The sequence below is a fragment of the Papio anubis genome, chromosome 5 (genome assembly GCF_008728515.1).
Source record: "Papio anubis isolate 15944 chromosome 5, Panubis1.0, whole genome shotgun sequence".
In the NCBI taxonomy this organism is placed as follows: Eukaryota; Metazoa; Chordata; class Mammalia; order Primates; family Cercopithecidae; genus Papio; species Papio anubis.
In genome coordinates, this window is record NC_044980.1 from 104,255,646 (window position 1) to 104,268,407 (window position 12,762).

The 12,762-nt window shown below is 37.3% G+C and overlaps 1 protein-coding gene across 3 annotated transcripts in view; it reads left to right on the forward strand.

The window, feature by feature from the left end:
* Positions 1–12,762, forward strand: part of CAMK4 (calcium/calmodulin dependent protein kinase IV) — a 256,916-nt gene that overhangs the window by 165,521 nt on the left and 78,633 nt on the right. For all 3 annotated transcript variants that reach the window (XM_021939590.2, XM_021939591.2, XM_017959764.3), the window contains one exon: positions 2,511–2,583. In XM_021939590.2, coding sequence (XP_021795282.2) covers positions 2,511–2,583 — 73 coding nt within the window. The remainder of the gene's footprint in view (positions 1–2,510; positions 2,584–12,762) is intronic.

Consider the following 12,762-nt stretch of genomic DNA (forward strand, 5'->3'; position numbering starts at 1 on the left):
ATCCTCCCCCATGATCCAATCACCTCCCACCGGGCCCCTCCTCCAGTTTGACATGAGATTTGGGTGGGAACACAAATCCCAAAAATCCAAACCATATCAGCTAGTTAATGTCAGTATTGCTGAGAGTACAGAACAAACCAAAAAAGAAGAAACTAATGTTAAAAACATTAAAACAAAAATACAAACACTCCTAAATGCAAAAAAGTAAAATTAAAGAGGAAAAGCACATAAAATGGACAACATGGTAAAAACATATATAAAACATTTTGTACATATTAATATGATAGTTTGTCTAGGAAATGGGGAATATCAACATATGTACATATATATTTATTTTTTAATTGAAGAATAAAATGTAAAATTAGAAAAATACTATCTGCCACTAAAAGTGTACTTCTAGGAAACAATGACTTAGTCTAGGTTTGAGGCAGCAAATGTACAAAATAAACCTCAGGTATTGTATTATACTGGATAGAAAAAGAACCACCAAAGACTTCAGAAGCCAACCTGCATAGCCTTCTACTCACCCGGGAAGAGCTAGAGCAGATTGAAACATATAAAATATGGTTAAATCCATACTTTCAAAATGATACCAGAAAATGAACAAAAACACTAACTGGTCACTGAAAATGTTGGTGAATGAACTCATTATTTTGAAAACTGGTAAGTTAAAAAACTAATGATTTATCCCCTCTTTCCTATAAGAATTGTATTACTAGAAAATTTTTAGCTAACAAAGAAGCCATGATAGATTTTACCAACTTGAAACTGCTAATGACTTGATGGATCTAGGCATTGATAATCAATTACTGTTTTCAACACGAAATGGAGCATAATTGAACATGCAACTTGTGAAAATACACAATACTCCCTATAAAGTATATTTGCTAAAAATTCAACCTGAGTCTAATCAAGACCCTAATGCTATCCATTAATAAAAAGTAGAGAGGGCAGAGAAATAGCTCCAAAGATATCAAGGCTATAGAATGAAATGTAATCCTCTAGAATCAAATGTGATTCTATCCCCTTGATGTCTTCGGAGCTATTTCTCTGCCCCCCCCTTTTTTTATTAATAGATAATGCTGGGGTCTTGATTAGGTTCAGATTAAATAAAGAAAATGTACATATACACCGTGCAATACTATGCAGCCATAAAAAGAAATGAGATCATGTCCTTTGAAGGGACATGGATGGAGCTGGAGGCCATTTTCCTTAGCAAACTAACGCTGGATCAGAAAACCAAATACCACATGTTCTCACTTATAAGTGGAAGCTAAATGATGAGAATACATGGATACAGAGAGGAACAACACACATTGGGGCCTATAGGAGGGTGGAGGGTGGGAGGAAGGAGAAAGAAGATCAGGAAAACTAACTTATGGGTGCTAGGCTTAATACCTGGGTGATGAAATAACCTGTACAACAAAGCCCCATGTTTTTTTTAGAGAATCACATTGCCAGGCAGGGAGACTAAAGAACAAGTGACCAGCTTTCAAAAAAGAAACACAGCAAAAATGAAACAGAGATGGAGAAGGGATTAAAGGGAAGAATGGGGCCGGGCGCGGTGGTTCAAACCTGTAATCCGAACACTGGGAGGCCGAGAGGGGCGGATCACGAGGTCAGGAGATTGAGACCGTCCTGGCTAACATGGTGAAACCCCCGTCTCTACTAAAAAATACAAAAAACTAGCCGGGCGTAGTGGCGGGCGCCTGTAGTCCCAGCTACTCAGGAGGCTGAGGCAGGAGAATGGCGTGAACCCAGGAGGCGGAGCTTGGAGAGAAAGAGGGTTGCTGGGGAAGAGAGAGAGAGGGGGAGAAACTACAGGTTAAAAGAGACTAAGAGATATACCAACCAATCAAATTTCATGGACCTTATTTGGATACTTATTCAAACAAGTAATTTAACATGTTTCAGACAATTAGAAATTTGAAACATTGCATATTTGATAATATTAAAAAATTATAGGTATGTGATATTGGAATTATGACTATGATTTTTAGAGGGTCCCTTATCTTTTAGAGATAACCTCCTTAACTATTTAGAAATGAAATTATATAATTTAGATTGAAATTAGATTTAGAAATGAAATTATATAATGTCCAATGTGTGCTTCAAAATAAGAAGGAAGGAGTGGAAGTAATTAAGCAAATAAAACTTCATGAATTTATAGTTAAAGCTATGTGACAATTCCATGGGGGTGTTTCATTGTATAATATCTACTGGTGTATGTTTAAAATGATTCGCAAAACAAAGTTTAAAACAGACAAACTGTTTTTTCCTCAAATGCAACGGATAGTTCAAGCCAAGGAAAAATAAGAGTATTTCATTTTCCTAAGTAAACTCAAAGACTTTTAGAGTGTCAGTTTGTGGAAATCTTTCCCATGGTAGTATGGTAGCTTGTTTCACTTGTTTACGTGCACCATCTTTAACATTAATGTACTTAACTTCTTTTAATATCCACTCTTCTGAATGAATGTGCCTGAGAAGCATTTCCTTTCTTTTTGTTCCAGGATTGTGGAAAAGGGATATTACAGTGAGCGAGATGCTGCAGATGCTGTTAAACAAATCCTGGAGGCAGTCGCTGTAAGTATGAAGTAACAGCAATGGTGCAACTCTTAGTCATCTCTTCCTTTTACAGAATCATCATTTAAGAAATGCGTATCTGTGATAAGCCATACATTTTACAGCATAAAGGTGTGAAGTATTTATTAGAAAATGTGTGGAATTAGGTGGGCATGGTGGCTCAAGCCTGTAATCTCAGCACTTTGGGAGGCTGAGGCAGGCAGATCACTTAAGGTCAGGAGTTCCAGACCAGCCTTGCCAACATAGTGAAACGCCATCTCTAATAAAAATAATAAAATTAGCTGGGTGTGGTGGTGCACACCTGTAATTCCAACTACTTTGGAGGCTGAAGCACAAGAATTGCTTGAACTCGGGAGGTGGAGGGTTGCAGTGAGCCAAGGTCACGCCACTGTACTCAAGCCTGGGCGACAGAGAGAGACCCTGTCTCAAAAAAAAAAAAAAAAAAAAGGAAAGAAAAGAAAAGAAAAAAGATCAGACAAAAAGAAAAGAAAGAAAATGTATGGAATAAATTGATATATTCTATTGATGACTCAAAGTCTGAAAGATGCAGTCCTCCACATAATGCTATAAGTGTATTAAATTAATTTCCATTCTATTATTATGAGATCAAACGAGACTTTGGTGCCTTTAGTCGTTCTTTAACTCTTTTTTTCCCATTTCTTGAGTTTGTTTCTTCATTGCTTTTGTTGTTTAATTTGGTAGAGACGTGGAAGAAGGTTGAATGTGATATAGACCTTGGAGCACAGAGATTATTGACTTTTCTTTCAAGAAAAGAAATGAGTTAATTAAAAAGAAAGAATGTAGCAGTTTTTTCAAGGAAGAAACATAAATTAATATTTTAAATTGGAACACAAGTTTTGTAAGTTAATGGTGAAAATAAATGCATACACATTTACAAAAATATATACTGTTGAGAAGCTCTTTTGAATTGCATTAAGTAGGTAATATTTGCCTGTATAAATCAGACCCAACTGGCTAAAAGCTTTCCATGTATTTAATGGTGTCTAATATGTGCTGGAACACTTTGGTGATTCATTAATTGAATATGAAACCAGAACAGATGATTCTTTGAACATTCAAGACAGGGCCCAAGGAGGGGTATTTATCAGCATCACGTAAATAGACAAATCTATAAAATATATCCAGAATTAAGATATACTCTATTATTCGGAGTTGTTTAACCAAAATCATTATCCAATACCTTGAGAAATCAGCCACAGTGACAGAAGCACAGGTCCTATGAGTTTTACCCACATCAAAAACAGGAAGGAGGGAAGGAAAGAGGAAGGGAGGGAGAGAGGAGGGAGGGAGGGAGGGAGGGAGGGAGAACTCTGATACCTAACTAGCTTAAGTACCAATGATGAAAAGGAAAAATAACTTTTGCATAAGGCTTCTAGAAATAGCCAATTGAACCAAATCTGTTATTGAGCTATCAACACCAATTTTAATTGGCTTTATAGCCCAGTCTTTCCAAATTATTTATTCCCATAAAAGTGTTTTGATCTTTTTGCTATGGTGAGGGATGAAAAGTTTGAAATGGGAGTGAATAAAACCTGGAGAGGATGCCAACACAGCTCCTGATTATGTGCATATTGAATATCAAATTCATCTTCTCACAGTACCCAAATAGCCACCCCATTTCAGATTTTCATCACACATAACATATTTACCAATTCTGGTTTCCTAGGTTTGCACACTAGGTAATGGGTTTCAACTCTTCCATTTTCTTGTCTTACGTAGACCTTTCCAACTTCAGTTGAATCTTTCTTCAAATGTGTATAAACTTAATCCTGTTCTCCATCATTCTATGACTGTTGCTGGCATGCTTTAAAAAAGAAAGAAGAAGCACTTTTAATTGCCATTAACTCCTATTTTTTTTTTTTTTTTTTTTTTTTTTTGAGATAGAGTCTCACTCTGTCACTCAGGCTGGGAGTGCAATGGCTTGATCTTGGCTCACTGCAACCTCCGCTTCCTGGGTTGAAGTGATTCTCCTGCCTCAGACTCCCAAGTAGCTGGGACTATAGGCGTGTGCTACCACGGCTGGCTAATTTTTGTATTTTTAGTAGAGATGGGGTTTTACCACATTAGCCAGGCTGGCCTTGAACTCCTGACCTCAGGAAATCCGCCCATCTCCACCTCCCAAAGTGCTGGAATTACAGACGTGAGCTACCGCACCCAGCCACAATTCCTATTCTTAAATATATAAGTCTAGAATCATCTCTTGCAATCACTATTTTTATTTTGTTACTTCTCCATTTAATAATGGCAGTTTTATACTTTTCTTAAATACCCATTTTAAAACCTCATTTCTTGTTATTATACATAATAAATTAATCAAGTAAACTTGCTGGCCATAGCCCACTGTCACTTTACCAGAATCAGTCAGGCAGCTGGTATAGCAGTTAATAATACTTTGGCAGTGAGACAGAGCTAGGTTTGGTTTTTAGATGTGTGAACTTGGACATGTCAATAAATATCTTTGAGCCTCAATTTAGTCTTGTAAAATAGGCATGGCAATTAACCTAACAGGATTGTGGAAAAGGTTAAATGAGATAACTTGTGGAAATCATAGAAATGTTCATAAAAGAGGGAAAAGAGGATAATCAACTTTATACTCAGTACATTCATTTAAAGATTTATTAGATGTTGTAGATGTATACAGATACACTTACACTCCAGCTAAGTACAAAAAACAAAACAGTTGTGTAATAGTATACTCATTGATCTAGGTGCTGATTGTACAGAAAAATTCAGTTTGTAAAAATTTGGTACACTTACATGTACTTTTCTATTCTTATATTACACCAATAGAAAGTTTAAAAAGGAATTGTCCTGAAATTTTAGTACGTTTGTATGGTTATAACAGGTAATATATCCTCGAGTCAGCATGCTATGTGTGTGTATGTGTTTGCAATTTTCCCAACTGGATTCATGTACTTTTTAATGTTTCTAGTTCTATCACATACCGTTGTTTAACAGGCAGATTTCTTTTTTCCCTTCTGGGACAGTAGCACATTATTCTCTGATATCACTGTCTCTGTGAGACAGTAGATAGAGAATGTATCAATGAGGGGAGAGGGACATGTGCCACTCAGTCTACCGCCCTCCTCTTTTTATGCTATTTTACTGACAAAACATTATATCAAAATGAAGTAATCTTCAGAATAATTGTTCTGAGTGATCTTTGTTTGCTTCCCTATATGTGAGTAACAGAATGCATACTATCAGGAAGGGTGTACTGTAAGGCCACAGAGGTGTATGAAGACAGCTAGCAGCCTGGACTCTGGTCAGAACTCTTTCCTTCCCCCACTGCTGCTTTTTTCTCATCACCTGCTTCCCTCTGCTCTCTTCCAACCAATATTCTCTACTTCTTAGATCCACAAAGTGACGTATGGTCAACTTACCCATCCTGTTTTAGCATATTAAAGTAAAAACCTAAATCTGACTCAAAATGAACACAAATATCATTTGATCTTAATTTCAGATTTTAGAACAGAAGCCACATGTGGCTCAACTTGACTCAGGCTTACTTCCCTAGTCCAGTCAGCTGTGGATGGGGTGTGAATTGTGCAGGGTGTGAAATGTGGCTGGCCAGGACTGGGGATAAGGGGGGTTGTTCTAAGAGAAAGACAATTGTTTCTTTTGAACTAGGCTGCCACACCAAAAAGCATACCTTTTTCTACTGTCTGTTCTGGTGGTTTTTTTTGTTTTTGTTTTTTGTTTTTTTCCTTTTACTGTTTCTTCATGTTTCTCTCCATTCCTGAATTATCATTGCATCCTAGATGCAGTTTTGAATGACAGTCTGTTGTTTATCACAAAACCATGATTTCACTTAGAATATGATTTCATTTTGGCGGAAGCCCTAGTTGTTTATCATGTAGAAATTAACTTTTCTATGACCAAATTTAGTCACTCCTCACATTCCCACATTTCCGTCTTTGTAATTCAAGCTGTTTTCAGTAGGTGTATATTCCTGATTCTCTCATTCACTGATACCAGCCAAAACTCTTACAAGGTTCCCTCCATCTTCTTCATCTTGGTAAATGGCACTATCATTCAGCAATTGTTTGCTAAAACCTAGAATTCACCTTATGTCCAAATAATCCCAAATAATAATCAACAGGTCCAGTCAGTCTATCTCCAAGTTATAACCCAAATTTGACCATTTTTCTTCATCTTCACTAAGCCATAGCCCTAGTTTCAGTCTGCATAATCTCTCACTCAGACTGCTATGCAACCTGCTTCCACTCCATTTCCCTCCCATCAGCCAGTTATTATTTAAATCATAAATCGATTATATCATTTCCATACTTACACCAGCAGTGGCGTCCCATTGAAAGTAAAAAAAACAAAAACAAAAACAAAAACAAAACTCAAAATGCCTTAACATATCCTAGGATGTCCTGCATATTCAAGTTCCTTCTCACCACCCCAGCATCACTTCCTACCCTACACTTGAGCTACACTGGCCTTGTTTTCCAACCCTCAGAAAGGTCTCAGTTAATTCCCATCTCAGAGTGGTTGTCATTTCCCTGCCTGGAGCCCTCTTTCTTCATATCTTCCTGTGGCTCACTTCTCTACTTCTTTCAGGTCTCTGCTGAAGTGTGGCTTCTCCAGGGGGACCTTCCCTGACCACTGTACCTAAAATAATAATCACCGCTACGTCTCCAAGCCATCTTCATTTCTATTACCATGTGGTGTGTCTTTTTGCACTTATAATTATTTAAAATTGAACAGTATTTTGTCTGTTTTGTGTTTATTATCTCTCCATAAAAGTAGGAACTTTGTGCTTTTCCCTTTTATATTCCCAGAGTCTGAAACAGTACATGACAAAGTAGGAGCTCAGTAAACACTTACTGAATAAGTAAATGGAAATTGATGAAAACATGAAGAACGAACCATCGTTCTGTATTTTATCTTTCTGGATAATGAGCCATGTATTAAACATCTTTACTGTTATTTTTCTACTCATTTCATAAGAGACAAAGCTTTATAACTTACTTCTGTGAATGAAATTCTTTTTGTTTCCTTACTACGATTTCATTCTTTCCTGTCATTCAAAACTCACCTTCTTCGGTATGTTCTTTCTTTGCCTCCATCCATTCCGATCAGCTCTTGATTCTTTAGGAGGCTTATTGCAGTGGGTATGCCTCAGTATAGTAATACCTCATGTAGCTGACTGGGAAGCTCTCTTATTCAATTAGTGAAAAATGAATATTCTCAGCATCAGAATTTTCCACCTGTTTGAGTTATACCAATTAAGAAATAAAAGAGTCCAAGCAGGGATGTTCTAGATACGGCTGCCCCACATAACACAGGATAAGAGTTCCTGGAACTCTGACTCAAGTCTGCAAAGATAAATTAATTAATCTATAGCTAATCATACATTTAAAAAGAAATTATTGAGGACTTTTTGTTTTTATTTTTGTCACTAAGTTCCAGTTTAGGAGCTAAGCTAACACATTCAAGTCAAATGTTCCTTGGAAGAAGCTTTATAAAAATCAGATTTTCTCTGATTATTGCAATGAAGGGTTAACTTAAAGAAAAAAAATTAATTTCCGTAAGAGTTCCACAGGTAGAAAGCAAAGCAATTTAAAACTTGTCAGAAATGGCTGGCATTTATGAAATAGTTTATTGTCAATTACACAGCTATACATAGCTATAAAAATTGGGACAGTTGGGAACTAAGAGTAATCAGTGGTACATCTCACATTTCCTCTAGATAACTTGTATCTAGGCTAGTTGTTGAAAACATAGAAGCAGAAAACTTAAAGATTGAAAAGTTCTTGGGAAATATGTTGCAGGTATAATTATACTCCTTATGTAACATATCTTGCAATCCTTCCTTCCCTCCCCATTCCATCCTAATTCTTGCTCCACATATTTTACAATATTTCTCTGACTTTAACCTTGCTCCTTCTGTTTTTCTGGCTTTAAATAGTTCTTGTGAAAGCTTTTAAAGTGTGTTTGAAAGACATTTCCATCTTTGGATTTGAATTCATTCCGTCAGTCTTCGAGAGCAGATCCTTAAGTCCTCTTGAGTATTCTCTCTTCTTGTAATGAATTCCAGTGGTCCCAGGTTAAATGGTCTAGGTCAGTCTGGACATTCCAGAAGGGTCATCCTGTAGCAGCACAATGCCAAACCCCTTTTCCATGGACTTGTAGGGATAATTAGGGAATATTCCCTCTCCTCTGATATCTAATACTGTTGCCGCCCCTTCAGTTCTTTGTCACCACTGACACCTGAGTGTTTCTCTATTTCCAAAACATCGTCATCCCTCTCATTATCCCCCATGGATGCAGGCTTTCTTCCCTTTTTCTAGCTACAGTTCTCTTTTGTATGTCTTACTTTCAAAGTATGACTTTGGAGCCTAGAGAAATTTGTGCATATGGAACATAGCACTGCTGTCCTGTCCTGTCCTGTCCTGTCCTGTCCTCTCCTCTCCTCTCCTCTCCTCTCCTCTCCTCTCCTCCTCTCTCCTCTCTTTTCTTGAGACAGAGTCTTGCTCTGTTGCCCAGGCTGGAGTGCAGTGGTGTGATCTTGGCTGACTGCAACCTCTGCCTCTTGGGTTCAGGCAATTCTCCTGCCTCAGCCTCCCGAGTAGCTGGGATTACAGGCACATGACACCATGCCTGGCTAATTTTTGTAATTTTAGTAGAGACAGGATTTCACTATGTAGGCCAGGCTGTCAGTACTGCATTTCTTTAAGAACTACAAGGAAATGGGTAACTGTGAAATCTATTTGCTGTTGAATAACATAGCTTTTTGGTTAGGATTGTGTTAAAGACTGTGATGGTGGTGAAGAGTTACAACCAGGAGCATCTAGTCATTTAAAAGTCAACATGGTATCTGAGCATAAAAAAAAAAAAAAAAAAAAAGAAATGGACATTATTATAGGGAGGCAAGAAAAGATGAAATTGCAAAAGCTTCTTTTGATTAAAAAAATTTAACCTGTAAGTCACTCTCTAAAACAGTAACAGATTTAGCTTTTTAGCTTTTTATATAGAAAATCAATTGATAATGAATTGATGACTAGATACTCAAAAACTGAAAAGGCAAAAGAGAAACACTAAACTAAGGTATTGTGTATGGAGCATGTGTGACAACTTCAGGAAACAGCTACCCCTAGGACTGGGGGAACAAAATGAAGAGGTTAAAATTATTAAAACTTAGAGGATTGAAGGAGGTTCTCTATGGACTTGTGAAGAGGGCTCCCTGTTTGACTGGTGTAGGTGGCTTGGACCTCAGAGGAATTTCCCATGAAGCTGGACCTCAGGTCTCTGAGGATGATGCTCCAGCCAGCTAGTGCTGGTGTTGCTGATGAGAGGCACTGAGACTGGTTCTGTATGAGTTGCAAAAGCTGCAAACTGGAATCAACTGTTGTTCCTGGAACCACCCACCACTGCAGGGTGAAAGAGTGCCTCCCGAGAGACATAAGAATAACAAGCAGAAAAACAGACTCAGAAAGCAAATAGGAAGGAACAATCCCTTCTTCTTCTTCTAGCCTGCCACTCTCTTTCCCTCATGCCCTTTCATGGCAAATCCAAATAGAGAGCCAACTAGAGAAGGAAAAATGTGGCTTGAAATTTCAATCTCAGTATCATAAAGTGGACTACAGAAGAATGGGTTTTAGGTTTGGAGACAATAGCTTAATAAATTCTACAGGATGTTATTCAAAAACAGAAATAAATTCTCAGTTTCTGTTTTTATTCAGTCTTCTAAAATGTTTATAGTCTACTAAAGTGCATGAAATGGTTCTAGAGTTCAATGAAATCAAAACAAGAGCAGTCACACTAAAATAAATTACTATCTGTATTTAGTACTGAGTACTATGCTTAATGATGTGTATCCATTTAACAGGCATTATATTATTCAACCTTACATTATCTGACACATTAAAACCATTTTCCACTTCGACCTCTTATTCCTCATTGACAGAAAGCCAATCTCCCTTGTAAGAACATGGAAAGTACCAGAACTTTTCTCCCAGCCTCCGTTACAGCTAGGGCAAGGTCATAGTACCCAGCTCTGCCCAGTGAGTTCCTTGAGACAGTTTGCTCATGAGTTTTGGGAGAAGTTTTCCCTTAGCACAGGAGACTCAAGGCAAGAAGAGTCATTTGTCGTTTTCACTGGCCTAGTTGGGTCTGCATATGATGCTGGGAACCACTTTTGCTGTCTTGTAATTATGAAAAGAAACACAAGTCATCCTGAGGAAGGCAGAGAAGAAAGATGACACCATTGGAATTCTCCAACTTCTTGATATCTCAGGGAGGATAAAAACAGTTTCTCAATATTTCAGTTTTAAATTACATGCCCTGTTACTTGAAGCAAGAAGATACTGAACTGTTTTTTCAATAAACTTTTTGAGTATATGCTAACAATTTTTCTGTGGTCAGAGCAAGCTGTATAATTTTCCATCCATTTAAACATAACAGAAAGAGCATACTTCTAAATAAAAAGATTCTGGTCCCACAAATTTCTAAAAACTGATTTTCACTGAATATCAAACATACACCCACATATTGCTAAATCAGGATTAAGTATGATTTGAAGGGACAATGAAGTTTAAGGGTTTTGAAAATAAAATTGCTTTTGACACTTGTTTTTGTTTCTATGAATGTCATTTCCTGCTTGAGTCCGCTTACTGTCAATTAATAGATTCAGAGAGTTCAAGTAATGAAAGGTTAAAACAGAAAATGGAAGCTTTTTTGTTGTTTGTTTGAAACCTGTCAGTTCCTATGGTATTTGCTTTTTCTTTCTCTGGAGACTTTTGTCTCTTGCTACTCAGGTTTGAGCACTGATCTTTGGAGGATAGATTTTAATTAATGTAAAGTTTTAAGAATTGAAGCACTAAAATGATGATTTTACCTGTAAAAAGTAAAAAATATTAAGAATTGAGAGATCACAGTTCCCAGAGAAGAAATAACAAGCTGTTCTGTTAATGTTATAATATTTTGATTTATAGACATAGAATAAAGTAGACTAGTGGCCAAATCAGAACAGAGATATTTTTTCAGAAATTTTGGAACAGAAGAATAATCTACATTCTGAAATTATAGTGCAATATTGGAACACAGGGGATCTAAAAACAGTTCCTGAGCAGGGGAGAGGATTTCCTTCTCATTAAGTTTTTCTGCACACCATTATCACTAATGATAATAATGATATCCAAACTTTACCAAATTCTGCCCTCATGGACTTCCCTCTTTTGATTCTCAAGTGAGCTACCATAAATTCTGGAGCATGTGTCTAGGAATTTTCTGGTCATCTTTGTTAACTTAAAAATCACTCAATCCATAAATTTGGAAAGGAGCCTGTATTTCTTATAAAAGGTTACAGGCTGTAAGGTGACATTTGACAGGTTGGGGAAGTGCGGCCAGTGCAGCCTGCGGCAGAGCCTGTTAGCAGGCATTTTGAAGGAGGAGGGATCGGGGTAGGAATTTTATGTTGAATGACTTGGCTAAGCATACATATTTAACAAGGTACAGTAGGAGTTATGAATATTTATGGAGACAGTCTTAACATATGTATATTGAACAAACATGCAAGGTACATGTGACCCATGTTCACTTTGAGGTGGAGACTTAACAACTAAATGTATTACAATTGGACCCTAAATTTCAATAGGCACTTGGGACATTAGGACACTTGTGTTGCAGCCTCTGTAAACTGGCTAGAACCAGTCCATGATCAGTTCTTATCAGGAGAAAGTTACTGAAATCAGTCTCTTGTAATTATAGCTGGTGGAAAAGAGGCTGAGGGTCAGTTAATCAGTGCCTAGTGGAGCTGCAGTTGTTTGAACCTTGCTTATCTCAAGGTCAGTGTTTGTTTAGCTGCTAGAGAAAAAGAAAAACCTTGTGGTGGATAGAACATAGTTCATTATTTACGTGTGGGGATACATGACTTAACTCTTGTCTGTCGTGTCCTTAGATGCTGTGTATAAGTTGGTATTTCATTGCCACAAAGAGTCTGTTTTGTCAGTCTTAAGATCTCTATTTTAACAGGAAAGCTGGTCAGTTGTTGTGTCTAAACTGCAAAAGGGAGGAAGTATAATGAGTCATGTTTGACCTCCCGTCCCATCATAACCAAGAACTCAGTTGTTAAGGTTTTTCTGGGGTCTCCTTGGCCAAAAGGAGGTTCGTTTCATTGGTTGGGGACTTAGTATGTTATTCTTAGCT